Here is a 21752-nt window from a genome sequence, read left to right as displayed (position 1 = left end):
CGGCAACCGACAGATGGCAGTACTATTCAGTCTCGCTCTGTCTTTTTCTTCCGAATCAACAGCTGATCACGCGACACATGCCGTAACGTTTGTTTTCGGTTGTATCACGCTACTGTCGTACCTACCGATTGTTGTACTTCTTTTGCGTTGCAAATATCGACGATTTTCGTCATGGTAAGTTGTAGATATTGCTTATTAATAAATTAGCTAGTTGGAGTTTCATACTTGTTTTGCAACGAGTGAAATTTCGCTATGAATAAAGATGACGAGCTTGTTGGTTAGGAAAACAAACAACTTTTTAAATAAAAAATGTTTTTCCTTGCAAAAGAGTAAATCGAAGCACAGGGACCGGGAAATGAAAGAAATTTGGAGTCCTTATGCAAAAGAGTATGACCCACTGAAGGCAGGCAGTATCGATGGAACTGATACAGAGCCCCACGATAGGGCAGTTACCAGAGCGATTAATTCTCATTACGAGCCACCACATGGACTGAAATCTAAGCCTGAGAGAACTTTGTTTGTGTCCAGATTTGGACCCAGTGTGGATAAACATGATTTAAAGGATGTGAGTGTTTTCAGTAATTTTATTTTGAAGTTGAATCCGCTGTTACTCATGGTAATAATGTATTTCAGTTTTTTTCAAAATTTGGAGAGGTGGTTTCTACACAAGTTATTTATGACGTAGTCACTGGACACTCGATGTGCTATGGTTTTGTAGAGATGAGGTCAGAAGACGATGCTTGGAGGATAGCAAGGAGAATGCCAGATTTGAATTTGATGGGACATAAGATATTTGTTGACTTTGAGGTGGGTCGTACTATGAAGGGCTGGAAACCTAGAAGATTGGGTGGGTATATCATCTGCACTACCACAATGGCAAATTGTAGTCTTTAAAGCTAGATTTTTCTAAACAAGCTCTGAAATGTATTACTGTAGGTGGTGGCTTTGGTGGTAAAAAGGAGTCTGGACAATTGAGATTTGGAGGAAAGGACCGTCCGTTCAAAAAGCCATTTTTGCTGAATGTGCCACACCACATGAGAGACTGAAAGCTTTCTCGAAAAGCAGGTGACTCTTTCCAGTCTAATAATTGCCAGAAAATCCCACATTCCTGAACGTCATCTCTCGAAAATGCATAATCCCCGATTAACTCATCAGCGCTCGTTTAAATTTCAGTGAATCGTCAGCGTCGGGGGCAGCTCCAATTCTCTCCCAAGAAGAATCTCACCTCGCCAACGGCAGCAACAGCGAAAGCTCGCGAGAGACGGAGACACGATAATTGGACTAGGTATACACAACGACGTGAAGTCTCAGCTGGCTGTCTCTTGAACGCTGCCGCGACAGCTCCTCTCGAGAGCAACTTTATACTGGGCGGTAGCGCGACGCCCTCTCTGCGGGCCGCCATATATGGTGGCCTCGGCCCCGGGCTGCATCAGTATACTAGCAGCAACAGAGTAGCAGCAGCTCGAGCTCCAGAAGAGAGAACTAGAGTCAAGAGAGAGAGAGAGAGAGAGAGAGAGAGAGAGAAAGAGAAAGAGAGACTGCTCTGCGCATCCCTCGGCTTGATAACGAGTAGGCAAGGTCTCGATCTCCCAGCCCCCATTCCGTGCAGCGAAGGTCGCGCTGACGGCGGCTCGCGTTTCACGCGCGTTCTTTCTTTTATTCTGATTCTTCTTCTTTCGATTCTGCTACTGCCGCTGTTGCTGCTTCTTCTTTGCCGAGCGCAGCTTTTTCGTGGGACTTTTTGTTTACGCTTTCGGGAGAGCTTTACTTGCCCCTACTCTCCGCTCTCTCGCGCCTACGCTGCGCCGAGCGAGCATCCGACTTTAGATGAAAGTATTTATATGTATATTTTCATCAGCTTGAAACCGATACCGCGGACGGAGAATAGTCTCCGGGTGTATGATTTTTATTTTAGAGGAGAGGGATCAACTGTTTGGTGGACTCGTCGCGGTTGACTTTTGTAATTCTGGAGTTTTTAATCAATCATACCAGAAGTTATTTTTCTCAGCTTCTTTTTGTTCAATTAGCCGGTTTTCTTGCGAACGATTCCGTTGGATGCTCCGAGTCTGTATGTTGTAATTTGAATTTTGCAAGAGAATTCCACGATGAATTCGCGTTGAGAAACGTTGGATTATTGAACTCGAGATGGGTTTTATAAAGTTGAAGAAACTTTGATTTTCGTTCGTATCTTTTGTGATTAAAGTGTGATTGAGATTTTGTAAGTTGGTCGCAATGGTCAGTAAATAAAATGAATCTCGCCTCGAATTAGTTGTTGTTGTTTTCAATGCTGTTAACGCAAACCGAAACCTGAGTAATAAAGTTGCGTTTTTATTATGCCACTATTCTGGATCAGCTTCTTTTAATACAGCTGGTCTATTAATAAAAGTGCTGGATGCGGGTTGTGAAATTAAGAAACGCACCGCGCGACACGTACACGCGCTTTTTCCGCTTGACTCGTCGTGGTCAACTTTACAAATGTGCTTTTCAAGTTGCCCGTTTGAAACTTATGAAACGTCGCAATTGATATCGATACGTCAATCTATCCTTGGTATCGCATTTTACAATACAAATATAGCGGTCACCAAATGAGCAGGAAAGAAATAGTACGATCCCGCGTCTGACCACACTCGGTTCTTTCTACTGCAAGCGCAGCGCCTCGCGCTCTAGAAGCCGCTCCAATGGGAATCCAACCATAGAGCGATCGGCATCGACGAGAAATAAGTTCGTTACGGATATCAACCCGCAACCCTCAACATATATACTTGTGCAATTATACCGAATGCACCTACGCCTATAACACATCCGACAATAGCCCCCGCGGAGGAGCTCAGCGATCTCTCTCTCTCTCTCTCTCTCTTCGGAATGGGGAAAGCTGGTCATGATTTCCAGGGCGGGACTGCTGCACTAGCCACTACTCTGGGATGTAGTGTGTGCTCTCTCCCTTCCTCTCCTCAAATACGATCCCCACCATCGTCTGACTACAGGGTCGCGATGTATGTATTCTCGTCCAGCGGACTCGAGTCGAGCGCAGTAGCGCGAGGAGAGAGCCCCGCAGCACACCGCCGATCTCTCGTACGCTTTAACACACAGAAATAGGTATTCCTCGGCGCTTGCGCCTCTCTGCCGTAGGGCCCCTAATAATCCGAGCGAGAAAGAGAGAGAGAGAGACTCGGTTAATTATAGAACGTCTCGGGTAGAGAGAAAGAGAGAGAGAGAGAGAGACAGCGGGGGAGGGAGTAAGAGACTGTGTGCGCAAGAGAGAGAGAGAGAGAGAGAGAGAGAGAGAGACTCCGGGCAGGGCGCGAAGAGGTCGGACAGCCAACTCTCAGAGCCGCTCTAGTCTTCGCGCGGACTCCACATTCCAACGGATAACGCTCGACTGCTCATCCCCCGAGTGTCACACCAAGACGCGCACTGTATACACTCTCGTCTCTTTCTCTCACACACACACACACAGTTCCCGAGTGTAAGTCTCTCTCTCTCTCTCTCTCTCCTCTCGATTTTTCTAATTTGTGTACCTCGAAGCGATTAAACGATCTCTCGATCCTTTACGCGCTTCGACTTTTCAGTGTGCCGATTTTTCTCTCACTATCTCTCTCTCTTCTGACTCTGCTCTCTCTCTCTGTGCTTGCGCGAGCTTTTCTCCGTCTGTCGCGTAACGAGCGCGAAAAAGAACAAAGTGCGAGCGTTCGTTCAACCCGCTTATAAAAGACCGACTCTCTCTCTCTCTCGCGTAACGTCGCGTAATCCAAGTGCTGTCTACATCTCTACTGTGTGTCGCTAGTGCCAAAAAAAAAAAAAAAAAAAAAAAGAACGTAGGAGGATCCGATCGGACAAGTGTTTCCTTTAAAGTAAACGAGAACAATATCTGCTGCTGGAAGTGCACCAAAGTGGGAGCGACGTAACCGGACGGATCAACGACCGTGTCCACTGCGAAATTCCGTCGCTCTTCTCACCGCCTTCGCCCGTTTCAGTGCTTCTTACAATTCTATCGAATCTTCTGTACGCGTCACCGTCATCTATTCTATTCTCACTCGAGTGCGTGTATGCGTGTGTTCTAATAATAGCATCGAGCTTTCGAAATAGCTCGCAAGCTCGAGCGCGCGCTTATCCTTTTTTTTGTTTTTCTTTAAAAACGAGCTTGCGGATGTACCGATCTCGGCGGGGAAAATCGGCAAACGCGTGTATAGGCAGTCGGTGCGAGGCAAAAACGGAAAGCCGTTAACATTGACAAGCGCAGTTGGAAACGCGAGAAGCTCCCGAAATCGAGCCGCGCCATGTTGGACCGGCAGTCGTTACTAAAATTAGTCAGCCGCGAGGAAGGGATCGCCGCACCGGCTCCTTATAGAGAGCTTGAGCTTGAGCTTCGCGCCGTCACCGTGGCGAACGTATCGAATTACTGCTCGTGTGCTTAGTCGAAACGAGCGAGTGAGAGATGGAGAGAGAACTTTGCGATATTATCTCGTTGTAAACTTGAACGCTGTTTATATGGATGCCCTTTTTATTCTTTCTGTTGCAGCACCCTAACTTCCCAACATGTCGGACGACGAGGAACAATACTCGTGAGTATAAGGAATCGATGTGGCCGTCGCTTTTATCATACGCTTTTATATATATATATATATATATATATATCTCGAATGTTGTACTCGCGGCTGATCGATGATTTGTCGTTTTATGGGAAATATTCTGGAAATAGCGCCGATACTTAATGGTTTACTCTTACGTGTATTCTAGCGAGTGACGATAACGAGGAATAAGTATTGAATATTGTAGCGAAAGAGATATTAATCGCATCCGTAAGTTGCACAAAATATGCGTGGACGAGAGATCCATCCGGAAATCCATGTATAGTCCGTCACGCATATTTACGTTTCGTGTACAAACAACAACAGCCACACGTCACGCACGATTCTGTCAAATTCCTGTTTTTTACAACGAATAACTCATCTGTGTCGTGTAATCTCACCGGTTTTATTGTCCATAGAGTCAGATCTGTGTCCCTTTCGCTGTCGAACCTTTTTTATTTATTTATGTCTTGTGACTCCACCCCGTGACGTATAACGATTGTTTGCAACATTTTTGCCGCAAATATAATTTTCACGTATCAGCATGTCATTAACCGAACTGTTTTTCCATTTTTATTTTACAGCAGCGAAGAGGAGGTTGAAGAAGTGTAAGTCTCCTCCCCTTTTGTCCTCTATACATACGCACATCTCTCCGAAACTAACCACCGTCTTTCCTTTCTCTTTGCAGGAAGTAAGTTCCAGTCGCGGGTATTATACCGCATACTCCATCTTATTCAATATATATATATATATACATCAATTTTAATCAAGTTGCCCCAGCCCCGATCTCGCGTTCGTTCATTCTTTATTTATATTTGTTTTTCTCCTCGAATCGCATCCCTATCACGAGTAGAGTATTAAAAAAAAAAAAAGTAGAGACAGTAGAACAGTCGCCCCGTCCCAGACTAGTGAACAATTTAAAAAAAAAAAAAAAAGAAACTTAAAAACGCAATCTAAACAGAAAATCACTAAAAAAAGCTCTAAACTCTATTCGATCGAAAGCCGAAAATAGCCTGCGACCGTTAGAAATTTTTCCTCGCGGCGCGGACGTATTATGGTATATATATATATATAAACATTTGGGAATTCTAACGCGCGCGCATTACGCAATATTCTCGCGCTCGCGTGCGGGTTTTGATAATCGCGCGCTTCGTCGTGGTCGCCGAGAAAGAAAGAGATGAAAAAAAAGGGAGGAAAGAGAGCAGAGAGAAGAGGCGAACTCTCGAAATGCCGGCCGGTTTAAAATTAGAGTTTGTGTTTCCTTCACGAAAATAGAGCGTCCGTCCGGATAGCATAGTGGCACCGTCGTCGCGCGCACCGACTTCTCTCAGGCAGCCCACCCGGATACGAATTTAGTAACGCGATGCCGAAAACGCGCGCTTTCTCTCTCTCTCTCTTTCTGCATATATACATTTTCTCGCATTATGTATACAGAGCGCCGATGTAGTGGCCGACTGAATCGCGTCTGTTATTTTCTCTCTCGGGCGATAGTTTATTGAAATCTGAAAATGCGACTGGCTCGGATCGGAATTTGATTTTTCGAAGAGTCGTGGAAAAAAGCACCGGAGGGAACAAAAGCTCTCTCGGGATATTGAGTAAGCTCCGCGGCGACTGTTGCCTCATACGCGCGCGCGCGCGCGAATCCGCGTTTCTCGCGTTATTCTTAGCCCCGAGAAGGGGTATGTATAGGACAATGGGCGGTAGCTGTATTTTTGGTCGCTGATGAGGTTCATCGAAACAGACGCGGACCGCGCGCGAAGCGAAAAATCGGAATTTATCGAATCCATTTATGATCGATCCCACCCCCCCCCCCCTGAACACCCCTTTTTTAATTATACTGTATGAAAAGGCCAATAACTGACTCTGGTTTTTCTCTTTTTTTTGTTCTTTCCATCTCTCTGTCTATCTATCACCACAATAAAAAAAAAAACAACACACAAACCCAACCAAACATGGTCTCAATTACCGAAAAAAAATCCACCATCGCCACGTACGCGACGCGCGATTCGATTCGATACTTGATCGAACGACAGGCAACCGGAGAAGAAGATCGAGTAAGTGCCAGACTTGACTGTCGTGCATTGTATTTAATGCCGCAAACTTTTTTATCCTTTTTTTTTTCTTCTTTGTTTGTCTTTATACATGTCTTTTTTTTCTCTTCTGTAATACTTTTCTTTTTCTTTTTTGTTTTCCTTCGGTGATGCGATTATCGCAGTCTTTCATTGTATACGTGTCCGCTGGTTTTATCTTAAACAACAAACTTATACCTCGCACGGGATGCAGCACGACGACTGTATACTGTTGTTTTTTTTTTCAAAATTTTTTCAAATTTTCTGGTTTTCTCTCGAATTTTTCTCGCTGTTTCATCGAGAGCAAAGAGAGCGAGAGAGCGAGAAGTCGTGCTGCAACTTCGTCCGTCGCTGCTATTGTAAACGTTTTGTTATTTACGTGCGCCGCAGACTTTTCTAATTCGCAGCTGTCTATCTACTTTTATTTATTTATTTATTTATTTTTTTTTTTCTTATTTTCTTCCTGAACATTGTATGGCATCTGTCTCTATATCTATCCGCACTATTACTCTCTTTCTAAAGCGTGAAACGATATGATCTTCTCTTTTTGATAAAATTATTTTGTGCAGTCGTTTTTACTTTTATTTTGCCGTATTTATCACTATAAGCATTAAAACAATTATAGCTTGCTATTTATACGCAGTTGGTTTTCCTGTGATGTCTCGTATTTCGTACTTTCGTATGACAATAATAATAATATAATATATTTGCGTACTATCTCAGTGGTTTTTTTTTTCTTCTTTTTATAATTATGTTATATGTTTCACTCAGTGTCACAATAATCTCTATACTGCCGCAGTTTTGACATTATCCGTAGCGCACGCGATAGCGATTGGTACATTTTGATCTAGAATAATACACGGCCCTCTAACGCTGGTAATAATAATAATATACTTGGTGTCCATAGAATTTATTCAGAGTTAATGTCGCCGCTATGAGCGTTATAGCTTTTTGCTGCAAAAACGTACATACGCGTAGATATTATATTGCCTTTCCTATATACTATACTCGCACGCGAAACACGAACGTACAGAAAAAGAAAATCACACACGAAACATCATACGCCCGATACTGCCGCGTGCATTTTCACAACTGTCTCTTTCCATCTCTCTTCTTCCGTTGTGTACTGCACATCAATAATCATTAATCACTCTCTTACCCACACACACACACACACACAAACGCTCAATCTCTCTGTCTGTCTCTCTCATCTGTCCACCCCAGTAATAATCGTACTTCAACCCACCTATACACACATAATTATGATGCCACAGTATCATATATATATATATATATATATATATATATATATATATGTCTGTCTCACGTGTACGTGTGTAATAAGCATATATATACGAACATTACATCACCGATCAGTCTCTTTCTCTCTCTCTTTTGTTCCCCGCTCGCGATGCAGCACACTATACGTCATGCGTTATAAACGCGTGTATAATAATACGTCTCGAATTTGTTTTAAATATTCCCGTTATATTCTGGTCTCGCGCGCGCGCGACGACGAGCCATCCACGGGGTGTGCATTCGTTTCTTCGCGCCTCGGCTTTTCTGAAAATAAAAGAGGCCTCTCTCTCTCTCTCTCTCTCTCTCTCTCGCAGACGCACATATATATATATATATATATATAGAGAGAGAGAGACACGCGCGGATTGCCGCCCGTTTATTTTTGTGTGCTATCCGATTCCCCTCGATTCCGTGTTTTTTCTTATTCTTCTTTACTTTTCCTTCTTCCTTTCGTCCGCGTGTTTTTTTTTTCTTCATCTTTTTTTTTCTGATATAAAATACAACAATCGTTCACGGACAGAGAATCACGACTTCTAAACGAAAACACGTTAAAACAGTTGACCTAAATAATGAGATGACTAAATTATTAATATCATTCACACGACGACGCGTGCGTACCAGAAGGATATGTGCATTTTTTTTTCTTTGTTCTCACGCTTCTTGACCAATAATCTCGAATTTTACAAGTTATGCCACTGTGTAACCCTTGTTGTAATATGTCTAAGAGTATAATAATAATGAATTAATATGCGATGATGATGTATACGACATCAGGATATGATGCGAAAGACATAAAGCTTGCCGTTAAAAACAAAAAAAAAAAATCTCACACACACCATGATGATTATATCCTTGAACTTTATTAACCGATCTGTACTTTTTCTCTTTTTTGTAGGGGTAGGGCGTCCCAAAAGTAAGTTGACACTCTCGAGGTTGTTGTTAATACATATGTAAATTGAACGTCGTTAACAAACTTTTTTCCACTTTCTTTTTTTTTTTTTTTTTTTTTTTTTTGTTCTCTTACCAAACGTTTAATATTGCCCAAGCTGTCTGCTCTCTGTATCTCACAAAACAAACCCCGCGATTACAAGCCTCTATTATGTTCTTAATCTTCATTGGACGCTTCAGTGAATCGTTTATGCATATGTATAGTCGACGCTGGAGTTCGCACGTCGATGCGAATTTCTCCGTCTTATTGTTATTTTAGTCTCTAAAGTTGAAACTTCACTGAAGAGCCGCAGCAACAAAAAATAATAAAACTATATATACGTGTCTTAATGTGCCCTCCCTCTCGTGGCTCACACCAAAACGTGTTCAGTTTTTTTTTTTTTTCTTTACTGTCCTCACCATGTTTGTCAATAATCATTAACGATTTTGGGTGTTACATTTGTACACGTCTCGCAGTCGATTCTCCGCTGCGATGTGCATTCTTGCCTCGATTTTGAGCGGTTATTGTATCCGATTTTTTGATCGCGCTAACTACTCACTTGTAAATCGCGTAAATTTACGATCAACAGCCAACTTTCTGCATAGCTAAAGTCTCGCCGGGGATAAAACGTGTGTACGCAATTACTTCGCGCTCGTCAACTCGTGTCCAATCTAATTCTGAATTCGTGTCAAACGTTGACAGTCGCGGCCTTGGGCGGGAAAATTTAAACTCGGCCGCTCGAGCTTGCGCGCTCGAGCTTGTGATATTATTCGCCAAAATCCCTCTCGTCGGCGCGTCCGGCCTGTAGCTACACTTTGTTTTTCGCGACGATTTTTTCTTTTGATTTTTGTCGATATATGATATTATACATATACGACATGTTCGATTATTAAATTATTAATAATAATTGGCACTAGCCTAAGGCTTCTCAGCACTACTATTCTGTCTGTTTTCTCACAACACATATACGCATACACACATAAAAACCTAATCCTATATTTGCCTGTACATATAATACCTTCTGTCTCTGTCTGCGTGTGCTGTGGCTATCTGTGTCATGTCTCTCAAGGTGCTTATGCGTGTCTATTTACTGCAACACTTATAAACCAAACAAGCGAATACACACGCCTACTGTGTCTCTGTCTTATGGCTATATCATATACTATATCTATAATAATAATATACGTATATATCTGTATGCGAGTGTGCGCGCGCGCGCGCGCGTGTGTGTGTGTATCAATATGTGAAAAAAGCAGCCAGTTCTGTCCGTTATTGTATACGTCCGCTTGTCCGCTACGCCGCAACAACGAAAAGAGTGTGTAAAAATTAGAGCAAAAAAAAAAAAAAAAAAAAAAAAAAATTTGGGCAACGAGGATCGGCGGACTGTAGTATATAGACGGCGGGATAGCTCGACGGTATAGCGACGAGTATAGCTGTCGCTCCGAAAACTAAAGAGATCTACTTTTGTTGTTCTCGCTCGTCGCGCCTCCAGGGAATCCGGTGAAAATGTCGAGTTCGTGAAGGTGAGATATCCCAATTCTCTGTATATATACTATTGCTATGACGCAGAGAACGAGGTTTTCATAAAATTATTTATATGACAACAGAGACAGGAACAAAAACGTAGCGACCTCGACGAACAGCTCAAGGAGTACATTTCGGAATGGAGAAAACAGAGGGCAAAGGAGGAGGAAGAGCTCAAAGTGCTGAAGGTACGTGATCGTTGACCGAACAGTTATTTTTCATTTTTGAATGTCCAGCTGAATCGCGTATTACACGTATTAACCGGTAAGCCTTGGATTCGCAGGAGAAGCAAGCGAAACGCAAGGTCTCGCGTGCCGAGGAAGAAAAGCGCCTGGCACAAAAGAAGAAGGAGGAGGAGGAGCGCCGCCAACGTGAGATCGGTAAGGAAACTTGGGATTTTTCATTTCTGCGAAGAATTTGCGAGACTTAAAAATAAATCGAACGCTCGCTCCTCGCAGAGGAGAAGAAACAGCGCGACATCGAGGAGAAGAGACGGCGCCTCGAGGAGTCCGAGAAGAAACGCCAGGCCATGATGCAGGCGATGAAGGACCAGGCGAGCAAGAAAGGACCCAACTTCACCATCACGAAAGGAAAGGACATCGGTGTAAGTATCAGCTGAAGCTCAGTAGATCTCGACGCGGGGATGTAACGATCGAGATTAATGTTAACGTCGTTTCCAATGCTTGCAGGGCGGACCCATCTCGTCGGCACAGCTCGAACGTAACAAGACGAAAGAGCAGCTCGAGGAGGAGAAGAAAATTTCTCTGAGCATCCGCATCAAGCCCCTGGAGATCGAAGGCTTTGGAATTGATAAGCTACGCAACAAAGCCACCGAACTGTGGGAAGCTATTGTCAAGCTGGAGACGGAAAAATACGACCTCGAGGAGCGCCAAAAGCGTCAGGACTACGACGTAAGTTTTGCCACGAATTCCGTTATTATCTCACGGTAATGACGACTGGCCAGTGCTAACTCTTGACTTTTATTACAGCTTAAAGAGTTGAAAGAACGTCAAAAGCAACAGTTGAGGCACAAAGCCCTGAAAAAGGGTCTGGACCCTGAAGCCCTTACGGGCAAATACCCCGTGAGTATATTTAATTTATGACTCGATAGGAGCGCCTTATATATTATATCCTCGATTAACCGTCGCGATTTTCCATCTTTTCAGCCCAAAATCCAGGTAGCCTCCAAATACGAGCGTCGCGTGGACACCAGGTCCTACGATGACAAGAAGAAGCTGTTCGAAGGCGTGAGTATTCTGCGACCAATTTTCCCACCCCGAAACTTATATACTTACCCAGAGTGTATACAGACAGACATCACACACAGAACTACCATATGATAATATATATATATATAAATTTAAAAACGCGAGGATGTCTTGACTTGAATCGCAGGGCTATAATACGCTTTACGCGGAATACCATGAGAAACTTTGGAAACAGAGAATGGAACAGTTCATGAAACGCACCAAAAGTGAGTCGACGACGATCCCCATCAGCAGCGAGACTATCGTGTTTTTTCTTCTTAATCAAAAACAATTCTCACCCTTCGTCACTTAATTATCTCGAGAGTTATTGTGCCTATTTTGCTTGCTTTTTCTTTTGTTGTTGATGGACCATGGTTTTTATCTCACGTTTTTTTTTCTCTCATCGCAACGACTGCAGCTGCAGCAATAATAATAATAATAATAATAATAATGTAATCAAGTCGGTGTTGTTTCACCCTTTATTTTCTGTACAAATAATTAATAACTCGCACTTTTGGGAAAACTCTAGAGCACCCGACCCCAAACCTTTTTTCGAATTAACCCCGTATTTTTGCCCCAAGTGACTGACCGAGAGACACCAATGAGTACATAATCCGTTGACAGTCGTGTTTTTTGTATAGCCCATTCAATCAATTGTAATTAATAACGGACGTCAGTATGTCCCTAGTTGCCCCCCCCCCCCCCCCCCACCCCCTACATAGTCCGTATCTAAATCTAAAAGAGAAAGAAGCAGAAAGACGGAAGAGAGACATAGCAGAGGGAGACGAGTATATTCCCCGACGAGTTGTTGTGTGTCAATCCCAGCATGCCATGGTTTTCGTTACAGGGCCTGACGGATGCCATCAAGGAGACCACGGAGAAACAATGGGCTCAGCAGAAAGACCAGTTCCTCGCCCGCCAGAAGAGTACGTATATATGTTTGCCCTCACGAAACCTCTCATCTAGAGCTGTCGATTCACCGTTGTCTCTGCCTCCTCTTACTAAACCTCGAGTCTTGTAGAGTCTATAACTTTCTGATGGTCGAGTGGGGCGTTTCATTCGAATTTTTGTATATATCTTATATTGAAAACCACTCGATCATGCTGAATAATCGAGCAAGGTACAGAACAAATAAAACACTAATCCATCCCTTATTTCTTTTTAAAAAAACAGCGAAGCTGCCCAAGTGGTTCGGTGAGAGGCCAGGCAAGAAGGCCGGAGACCCAGAATCGCCCGAAGGTGAGGAAGACGTGAAGGCTGCCGCCGATGACGACCTCGAAGAGCCTCAGTTCGACGAAGAGGAAGAGGAAGAGGAGGCTAGCGAGAAGGAGGAAGGCGAGGCCGGTGAAGAGGAAGAGGAGGAAGAGGAGGAGGAAGAGGAAGAGGAGGAGGAGGAGGAAGAGGAGGAGGAGGAAGAAGAAGAAGAAGAAGAGTAAAAAGTACTTTTTCTCTTCGACAATTCTTCGTTTACTCTTGCGAATCAACTGGCCTTCTAATCTTATTACTCCTCTTTCGAATTTACCACCGGCCAATATGAGAGAGAGAGAAAAAAAGAGAGAGAGAGAGAGAGAGAGAGAGAGAAAGAGAGAGGGAGAAAAATAAAATCGATCCATACACGGCACACTACGTGGCGACGTGCGTGCAACAATATTACTTTAATTTATATTATATACATATATATTATTTAAAATAAAAAATATTCACCAACTCATTTATCACGGACCAAGCAGTTTTTGTTTTCTTTTTTTTTAAAGGACCATTACTGTCCTTCTGTTAAATGTTGCTCATATCATCTGTTATTCCCGTCAATCAGAGTAACTGTGTCACGTCTAGTAAAGTACAGAACATTACGTGTTGTAGGCTTTCGACGATTTATGTTGGTATTTTAAATTTCGTATATATTATGATCTATGGCCAATATTTTACATTTACCGCTAGAACATTATTGTTTTTTTTTCTTTTTTTTTAATCTACAACTGGCTGAAATGATTAGCCTGCCAATAAGCGCTGTTATCTGAAATTGACATGTCTCTCGCTTAATGATATTGTAAACATAAAGCTAAGCTCGTTGTGAGCAAAAAAAAAATCAAGACCTCGGTGTGCCTCAAATTATTTCTCCTAACGTTCTTTAACCCACGTTTGAAAAATTTGCTTCTCTTCTAGCATGGACTGCCTTTTTCGCCTTGTATAAAGAATTCCATACTATAAGACGACGCATTACCCCACTTCTTCATTTAAAATCAGAGCGAGGGGTGAATTGATTTAGTGATACGTGTAAAAAAACGGCAAAAATAAAAAAAACTGGATTTCTATATGCTTGTTAACGTCATGATTTCACTACAGAGATTATAATCGCATTTTTCATTCGAGCTGAAATCTAAAACACAATCATGTAATTTATTCGTAATGAAAAGTGAAAACCTGTTAACGCATGTACAGAGTCAATAAATATTTGTGTTGGTAAACAAACGTGCGTAGTGATATACATGAACGTCCAAATTCACTAATAATACCTATTGTATATAGAGTTGATAACGACGCTTAGTCTCTCATAGTCCATCAAACCAGTAGATCATGAGTCGTAAAAGTGAAAAAATCGGAAACATTTCTCGTGCGTCATCTTTAATTATATCTGGACGAGGTACGTCGACACCGATCGATGAGCCAACAAAAATATGTGCCGATCTGAGTTTTAGAAATCAAGATAATCGTGCTAAAAAGTCATTGAACTTCCTGCATCCCGCGATCGAATACGCAAACAAGCCGATCTTCGGTACGTATGCATCACGAGCGTTGTGAATGAAAAAAGAGCGAGGAACGAATCCGGAACGAGTAGGAATTCACGTTTTTTACTTTACTTGTAGGTCGGCGAAATTTACAGTTGCTGAGCGACTGTGCAAATGAAGCTGCGAATGTCGCGTATGTATATACATATATAGGACACGTTACACTTTCCTCGCTATAACTGTCGTATGAAAATGTTGATTTATCACTTTTTTTTCTTAAAATACAGACCGGAGTTTGGATTTTCTCTTCAGGCAGGAGAGACCACTATCGGATTCGTAAATATCTTAATGATTGATAGCGTTTTCTAATTTCGAGTTGTAGAATATAAAATTTAATTATAACGATATATTTCATACGTATAGAACGAGCGAATCACCGATACAATTTCTGCGCATAAAACGCTGTCGTCCAATCGTTCGAAGAACGAATTAAAAAAACCTAAAAGTAAAGGACCAGTTAATACGGCCAAAAAAGTACGCAACACTTCGAGAACACAGGAATCCACTGTAAAAGAATCGAAAAGTCGACGATCGATTTCTTCGAGAAAAACATCAGTTTCCACCACGGTAAATATTTCATTTCGAGAATCTCAGTTTAGCAATCGAGTCCATTATTGTTTCTTTCTAACGGTATTCTCTTCCACGCAAAAGAACAAGTGCCGATCTAATCAGAGCAATCCAGTTTTCAAAGTGACTCCCAAGTGCCCCAAATCTCCTCGGAGTCTAGCAACGATTCGCGCCAAAGCAAAGGAGCATCGCAAGCGTAGAAGCTTGGTGAAAAAGGACGAAGAGAAATCTAAGATTCCGGTGAGACAAAACGAAGCTGAAAATGAGAATTACGTGGGTACAATTCCAAAGTGTCCCAAGTCCGGAATGCGTTCGGTTGATACTCGAACGGAATTCAAGATTAAAGAGGCCATCCCTGTTTTCAAGCACACAAATGGATCGTCACAGGAAAAGACGAAGCCTTTCAAGTCATCTCTATTATCATCGAGCGGAATACGGAAAAAGAACGATAGTAAAAAAATGTGCAAGCGCAGTGCTTTATCAGAGGTAATTCGCTATAAGCTTGCGGAATGTATGTGATTAAATGTGCAAGATTATTCTAATAAATACTTTTTTATCTTTGGATTTACAGTGTTTAAAGGATCTTAAGTCCAAGGAAAAGAATGCCGCAGACATAGAGAAGCTTGCAGTTTTTAAGGCTGGACCTATTAGAACGTATGCGCCAGTGCAACCAATTAAACCACGTCCAATCACTCTCCCTGAATCTCCTAGAATAGGCCAACGTCACCGTCTACACTCGTGTCCGCGCTGATTCGGTATAAATTCAAACTGATTGCATAGAATTTTAATTATTCAACATACCTTTGTAAAAAGAATTATAATAAACGTGCACGAAGTAAAAGAGTAAACGAAAATTATTGTCTAATTTTTATTAGGACATGTGAAAGACATACAGTTGTTACATGTATATTTATGGTCGAAGCATTTTTCGCAAACCGACAAGAAAAAGAAAAACATCTAAATTATTAAAAAAATATACAATGGAAATTCACGTTCTTTTTTGGATATGTTGTGGGAATTTCGATCGAAATGTATGTAGTTTCTATATACATAATGCGCGATCGTGTTTCATCTTGCAATTAAGATAACGACGAAGCATAGCTATAGGTCCGATGGATATAAACATTCTTAAAGCGGTGAAACAAAAAAAGCATAGTCGTGATTTTATCCTTATATACTTATGTTTATGTAGGTATAAGGCAACTTGTGTTTACACAAATTTATGATATACATATATATATCCTATAAGGCCGCAATTTATACATAATATAATAAAACTTTATAACAATGCACATACAAATTTCAAATATTGCGGTTGCTTCTCAATTGCCATTCATTGTGATCAGTGCTAATCACACAATTCAGTGATAAAAATTAAATTGGACGTATTCCTTTCGTACGTACGATCGATAAATGCATGACTATGAACGAGTCGTGTTTGTATAGTTTATAGTAGCTGCGTGAACTTGACTATAGAGATCAAACGGGGAATGCGTTGGTCAGAAAGCAATTATTTTAAATATAATCTACTTTTATAAGTACAACAATAAGTAAATATTTGTAAAATATTCTCTTCTTTTTTAATACTGCCACAAAAGTTAAGGGAATTTTTTTGCACGCCAAGTAGTGGTCAAACTCTTTATTTACATTATAGTTAAAAGATAAATTTTCTAAAAGCCGATTTCATCGTTGAGGAATGGAAGTTTTCTCTCTTTTTTCTTTTGTAAACAAATACAAATTTTCTTAAGTACATTTCGACTCGTCTTATACTTTAACTAATCTCACTACCTTATTTAAGAATGATGATTTTTTACTTGGTAAAAAATGGAAAACAGTCTTTGCTGCACCAACGTAAGTACAAGTTTATATATTTTAAGGCACATCCGACTTTTCTTGTGGCAAATGGAATGTAAAAACGTTATTACTCGTCAATCAGGCCACGTTTTCTCGTGTAGTAAATTTTTCTAAAAACTTATAGATCCAGTCTTTCAAAGTTTCAAAAGGTAAAAAATCGTCAGACAGGAAGTAAATTCGTACGAACATACGAAATCAAATGCCGATCTCAAGTCTTAGCAGTGATGGCATCACACAAGTGTTCAAAAGATATACAAAAGAATCAGGTTATTTGTCGTCGGTATCGTATGAAAAAAAGCTGCCTTTCAAGAAACATGGCACACGATCTACCAGAGCCTGAAAATTTCCTCAAAAATCTCGCCGTATAAAACTCTTCAGACTTTGAAGATTACACATAGCAGCGTCTCTCTATCTACAAAGTTATAACGCGAGTAAATTAATATTTTGGGGAAAAAGCAGTGGTAGCACCAATAAAGAAAAATGCTTGCCTTGCACGGCAGAGATATGTAGAGTTATGCTGCTTTCTGTTCCGGCGGCGGTGCCTAGAGCACGATGCACACGCCTTCGTTGGATGCAAAGCTCAAAAACTTCACAATAGATTCAGCAAATCTGTTATAAATAGTAATACTATGTCTCGGGTTATTTTACGTTAGTCTAGCAGGTAAACGTATTGTTGCGACGGGGTCCCTGTCGGAAAGAGACGGGCCTACAATTGGGTCGTGATGACTGTCTTGCGAGTTATAACAGTGTGCTTCGCGGGACTCTGGGTCGTCGCTGGCGCTTGAGCTGGATCCGCAACCAACCAGGGACTAATGTCTGATGCTGCTGGTCCATCATCCTGTTGGAAATTTTATGAGAAAAATAGAATTTTAGTTCAAGTCAACTGCAGAGATGCAATAAACGTTAACGGATTCAGATGGCGCGCTGAAATATATTGATGTATGTATGTATCTGAATCTGTCAAAACAGCTCAAGCAGTACCTGAAAAATCATCTCACACTACACGCACACAAAATATCACAAGGCAAAATTCGACGAATCACTAGCATAAAATTGCTACGACAAAGGACGAGACAAAAGAAACAATAAAAAAACTCTGCGCAAGCGGTGATTCTTACTTTATGCGTGAGAGTAGTGGTGGTCGTCTGAATCTCCTCGGTCTTGACAACTCTCGTACCATTGGCTGTGGCAGTAGGTGGTGCTGCACTGTCGGGTTTGTCCTCGGTGACAACAATCGCAGGTGCTTCCTCGACAACTGACGTCTTCGGAGTGGGTGTCACAGGAATCGGGGTCGGAGTCGGGCTCAAATCGTTCGCGAAGGGATTGAGCCCTAGGACCAGGAATGGATTCGAATCGATAAATGGATTCGTATTGATCTTCTTCTCCTCCGTCGGTGTCGTCAGTATTGAGATGAGAGGTGCAACAGGTACCGGCGTCGGAGATGCTGATTTGGTCGGTTCCTCTCCTCCAGTGACATGGTTCTCCTCTAAGATGCTGCTGTTGACGATTGGTTCGTCCGAGACGACGTTGTTCGTAAACGGGTTGAAGGGGTTCTGAGATCGGTTGGCCACCTTTGGACTGAAAGGAGTAGTCTTCTGCTGGATCTTGCCCCAGCTGTCCAGCGAGAAGTGAGTGACCGTAACCGCGTCGTCGACTGGCGAGGGACTCGTCGAAGTGCCGCTTACTGACAAGGTCAGCTTGTCGCCACCCTACATTGCGAGAGAGAGAGAGAGAAGCAGAAAAGCAACGACATCGTGTGTGAAAAGGGCATGTACACCTCGAGTTAAATTTAATGGGTAAAATCTAGTTTGATAATTGTTTTAAGCTAATTCAGTAAATAATGAATGAGCCTTTGGCCTTAAATGCCCAAGGTGTAAACCCGCTTCTTAAGCTAGCAACATAAATGAAGCGTCAACCCAAAATGTCAAAACATCAATTGTGATAGCGACAAAAAACTCATATAAATTTCAATAGCGACAAAATCAACAGCGAAATGCGGACACACTTTAAAACATACCACAGAGACAATGGTCGCGGCATCGGCAGAATGTTGCGTTTTATCATTAACAGCAGCGGCAGCGGTGGCGGCGGAGGCGGCAACAATAGGCGTCGGCGTCTCGGCAGTCGAGATAGAAACCAAATTTGAATTCTTGCCTTGCTCGAGAGCTTTCGCTTTTAAAATATTGCACTTCAAAGACTCGGGTGGTATCGGCGTGCGCGGTGGCAGCGCTGTAGCACCTACCACCTGATTATTTGGAACTGGCGTGGACGGTGTGCAGGTAACGCTCTCAATAGTCAGACTGGTCTTCATCGGCTCCGTCTCTTTCTGACTGCTGGCTACGTCGGTTTGGTTTCTCGCCTCCAGAGGCTGTTGCTCCTTAGCAAGAGACCTGAGAAGCGAATCTACCAGAGGCGAGGACGTTCCTTGAATGCTGCTGGCATCCGAAGAAGACTTTGTACTGCTGCATCTGCTCGGCTGTCTCTCGAGCCTTTCGGGTTCCTCTTCGGCTGTGAAATATAGAACAACGATAACGTAAGCAGATCATGTAGATTACATTATGTCGCGGACAGATAAGATAAACCGTTTCTCACCAGACGACGGCTGCGGCGTCGACTGATCCTGCACTTGGCGCTGTCTATCTCTGAGAACGTGGCTCTGTCTGCGGGCATAGCGCTGACTGGGTCGTCGCTCGAACTGAACCGTGCGCCGTGCACGGTTCAGCTGAGTAGTCTGGAACTCAGTTTTGCCGCTGTACCGGAAGCGGGAGCCCATGCGGAAAAGATTTTGTCGACCATTTGCACCCTTCACTGGCGCTCGCAGTCGGAAGAACGCGTGGTGCTCAACGGCACACTTCCACAGATGCTTGCAGGCCTTCTCGTTTAGCAGCCGAAAGACGAACGTATGCTCTTGCTCGCCCTTGCCCTCGTCGTCCTCCTCTACCACGACTAGAGTTAGTTTCTTCTTCTTGAAATCCAGTCGGCCGATCTTAGGCCAGACGAACAGGCCAATCTTTTGGTTGCCCTCGAACACGAGGATGCCCGTGGGCGTAAGACCGAGCGAGTACTCGCACGCGTCTTTGCCCATAACTGTGTGCATATCCACGCCATACATATCCAGCCATTTGGCTTTGCTCAGGTACGCTGATTCGGCTTGAGCCGGGCTCATGCCGGAACACTTTTTGTACTCTTCCAAGATTTCCAGCTCCAGCTGCTCGGTCTGCTCTGGTACAAAGCGGAACTCTGACACCGAGGCTGCTGTGTGCACCGTTGGGTCATAATCACCGAGTTCAGCTGCGAGACAGATGCAAAATAGTGTTATTGTACCTGTCCAGGTAACCGTAAAGCAATATGTAGACAATATTTACATACATTGCAAAGTTAGCGCAGCTAGCTGAACTGTGGTTTGATGAGGGCAATGGAGTTTTCCTTCCAGAACATCTTGCTTCAGTTGCAGAAAGAATTGATACCGTGTCAATTCTTCTCTCAACGTATTTGGCTCCGATGAGTAAAATTTCACTTTTAGTCTCAGTGTGTACGGAGGCCCAACTGCGAAAAGTAAAAATTATAATAAACAGGCCCACGTGCTTTGAACAGTTGCCACAGCCTACTTACTTTTAACTTGCTTTTTTATCGGCTTGGTCGGATCAAGCCAGTGCTGTACATTATTGCTGTCCGTGTACTGCAGTCCAAAGTAGTCCTTCTCTATCAGATCCAAGCTGTAGAACACCTGCTCGTACAAGTCGCTGGCCAGTGCCTTTTTCTACTCAAACAGAAAAGAACCATCAGTTCTGTTCAAAACACAAGCTCATCGGCAAAAAGCCAATAATAAGACTCACCGATAGGTCAATGGGTAGATCGGCGCCGTCGAGGAGAATTACACGACACTGAACGATGTTCTTATTGCTGAGCAGCCGCTGGTTCTTGATCTGCGAAGAGGTCTGCTGGCCGCTGACGCTGCGGGCCCGGCGCCTCGACAAGAACCGCAGCATGATTCCGAGACTACTACTACCTCCTCCTGCTATTAGCGATCGTGGAGCAGTGGCTGATGATCGTTATCGCGGTGGCGGCGGCAGCGCGATCGCGACGTGGAAGTATCGCAACAACAGAGGATGATGGGCCCGCGGCGGCTGGCATTATTTCTCAATATCCATGCCACACTTTTTTTCAGCCGCTGCTAGCTGCTCGGCTGCTCCGCCCAACGACACATGCACATGTCAAACGCCGAGAGAGAGAGAGAGGCACAGGGTACGAGTGCACACACACACACACAGGCAGGTAGATGTAGCTACACCCCCGCAACTGCACCGGACGCACAAAGAAGCCTCGGATTAGACTCCCCGAGTATATCAGCGGCAACGAGCAGATCAGTCCTTCCGCCTGGCACTGGTTATTGTGGGCGTAAAGCACACCGAGCGGCTGCACGCATGACAAAAATACGCTCGCGTTCTCTCTCTCTCTCTCTTCGCTGCTTGTGTACGCACTGGCGTACGGATGCAATATATCGCGCGACGGCGCGACGGCGGAGGAGAAAGACAACGGTATAAATATATGTGTACGCGTGTGTGTCGCGTAGCGACTCTGCCGTCGAGATAGTTCGAGTCGTTCGAGAGCGGCGCGATGTGCAACAGCGGCGAAAGAGAAAGAAAGGTAAGAGCGAGTAGACTACGTAAGTTAGGTAGGGCGCATGCGCAGCGATCCAAGCGTCCAATGTCCGCCGGTTTTTAGCCGATTGCTCGAGGTGAAGGCAGTTCATTGGCCGAGCCTGGCCATATCGCCTACGTCAGAGCACCGCTCGCGATTATTTTGAAATTTTCGGCATTTCGTGCATTAGTGCAGCGTGACACTTATAACGAAGCCGCGCTCGTCGCGGAGAAAGTGGAATGCGAGGATGATGGAGATCTGGTGAGGAG

At 43.3% G+C, this 21752-nt stretch overlaps 4 protein-coding genes across 5 annotated transcripts; 3 read left to right on the top strand and 1 right to left on the bottom strand.

Moving 5' to 3' along the window:
- The first annotated feature begins 4 nt into the window (after positions 1 to 4).
- Positions 5 to 1048, top strand: LOC100677814 (U11/U12 small nuclear ribonucleoprotein 35 kDa protein). The gene is made up of 4 exons (XM_031927434.2): positions 5 to 174; positions 329 to 565; positions 634 to 847; positions 937 to 1048. The coding sequence occupies exons 1-4, from the start codon at positions 172 to 174 to the stop codon at positions 1044 to 1046; spliced, it is 564 nt and encodes a 187-aa protein (XP_031783294.1). The 5' UTR covers positions 5 to 171; the 3' UTR covers positions 1047 to 1048.
- Positions 1049 to 2976: 1928 nt separating this feature from the next.
- LOC100118848 (troponin T, skeletal muscle) lies at positions 2977 to 13750 on the top strand. 2 transcript variants are annotated; one of them, XM_031927427.2, is made up of 14 exons: positions 2977 to 3072; positions 4520 to 4562; positions 5153 to 5180; positions 6602 to 6622; positions 8832 to 8849; positions 10357 to 10387; positions 10472 to 10576; positions 10672 to 10768; positions 10847 to 10992; positions 11078 to 11299; positions 11378 to 11470; positions 11555 to 11635; positions 11784 to 11862; positions 12809 to 13750. In XM_031927427.2, the coding sequence occupies exons 1-14, from the start codon at positions 2992 to 2994 to the stop codon at positions 13069 to 13071; spliced, it is 1308 nt and encodes a 435-aa protein (XP_031783287.1). In that variant the 5' UTR covers positions 2977 to 2991; the 3' UTR covers positions 13072 to 13750. The 2 variants fall into 2 exon arrangements, with proteins under 2 accessions (XP_031783287.1, XP_031783286.1); XM_031927426.1 differs by lacking the exon at positions 11784 to 11862 and adding an exon at positions 12483 to 12561 and having other exon boundaries at positions 12809 to 13725.
- A 348-nt stretch (positions 13751 to 14098) lies between these two features.
- LOC100678857 lies at positions 14099 to 15842 on the top strand. The gene is made up of 6 exons (XM_003426312.5): positions 14099 to 14408; positions 14500 to 14554; positions 14649 to 14697; positions 14785 to 14988; positions 15073 to 15474; positions 15560 to 15842. Exons 1-6 carry the CDS (start codon positions 14210 to 14212, stop codon positions 15737 to 15739), a joined length of 1089 nt encoding a protein of 362 aa, XP_003426360.1. The 5' UTR covers positions 14099 to 14209; the 3' UTR covers positions 15740 to 15842.
- Positions 15843 to 16027: 185 nt separating this feature from the next.
- Positions 16028 to 21454, bottom strand: LOC100118773 (band 4.1-like protein 5). Its single transcript, XM_008207971.4, has 7 exons — positions 20679 to 21454; positions 20455 to 20602; positions 20212 to 20388; positions 19435 to 20133; positions 18860 to 19350; positions 17961 to 18551; positions 16028 to 17680 (listed from the first exon to the last, which is right to left on the bottom strand). The coding sequence occupies exons 1-7, from the start codon at positions 20829 to 20831 to the stop codon at positions 17549 to 17551; spliced, it is 2391 nt and encodes a 796-aa protein (XP_008206193.1). The 5' UTR covers positions 20832 to 21454; the 3' UTR covers positions 16028 to 17548.
- Positions 21455 to 21752: the final 298 nt, after the last annotated feature.

The sequence above is a fragment of the Nasonia vitripennis genome, chromosome 3 (genome assembly GCF_009193385.2).
Source record: "Nasonia vitripennis strain AsymCx chromosome 3, Nvit_psr_1.1, whole genome shotgun sequence".
Classification (NCBI taxonomy): domain Eukaryota; kingdom Metazoa; phylum Arthropoda; class Insecta; order Hymenoptera; family Pteromalidae; genus Nasonia; species Nasonia vitripennis.
Note: the sequence above shows the minus strand (reverse complement) of the source record. Positions and strands in the feature narration are given on the sequence as shown.

Excerpts from the sequence above, each read along its gene's own strand:
- LOC100677814 (XM_031927434.2), top strand. Across the intron at positions 566-633 it reads ATAAACATGATTTAAAGGAT|TTTTTTTCAAAATTTGGAGA; the intron begins GTGAGTGTTTTC and ends AATGTATTTCAG. Across the intron at positions 848-936 it reads CTGGAAACCTAGAAGATTGG|GTGGTGGCTTTGGTGGTAAA; the intron begins GTGGGTATATCA and ends GTATTACTGTAG.
- LOC100118848 (XM_031927427.2), top strand. The coding sequence starts at position 2,992 with ATGTATGTATTCTCGTCCAGCGGACTCGAGTCGAGCGCAGTAGCGCGA. Across the intron at positions 3,073-4,519 it reads CAGCACACCGCCGATCTCTC|CACCCTAACTTCCCAACATG; the intron begins GTACGCTTTAAC and ends TTTCTGTTGCAG. Across the intron at positions 11,863-12,808 it reads GTTCATGAAACGCACCAAAA|CGAAGCTGCCCAAGTGGTTC; the intron begins GTGAGTCGACGA and ends TTAAAAAAACAG.
- LOC100678857 (XM_003426312.5), top strand. The coding sequence starts at position 14,210 with ATGAGTCGTAAAAGTGAAAAAATCGGAAACATTTCTCGTGCGTCATCT. Across the intron at positions 14,989-15,072 it reads AAACATCAGTTTCCACCACG|AACAAGTGCCGATCTAATCA; the intron begins GTAAATATTTCA and ends TCCACGCAAAAG. Across the intron at positions 15,475-15,559 it reads AGCGCAGTGCTTTATCAGAG|TGTTTAAAGGATCTTAAGTC; the intron begins GTAATTCGCTAT and ends TTGGATTTACAG.
- LOC100118773 (XM_008207971.4), bottom strand. The coding sequence starts at position 20,831 with ATGCTGCGGTTCTTGTCGAGGCGCCGGGCCCGCAGCGTCAGCGGCCAG. Across the intron at positions 20,603-20,678 it reads ATCTACCCATTGACCTATCG|AAAAAGGCACTGGCCAGCGA; the intron begins GTGAGTCTTATT and ends CTGTTTGAGTAG. Across the intron at positions 20,134-20,211 it reads AGCTGCGCTAACTTTGCAAT|CTGAACTCGGTGATTATGAC; the intron begins GTATGTAAATAT and ends TCTGTCTCGCAG.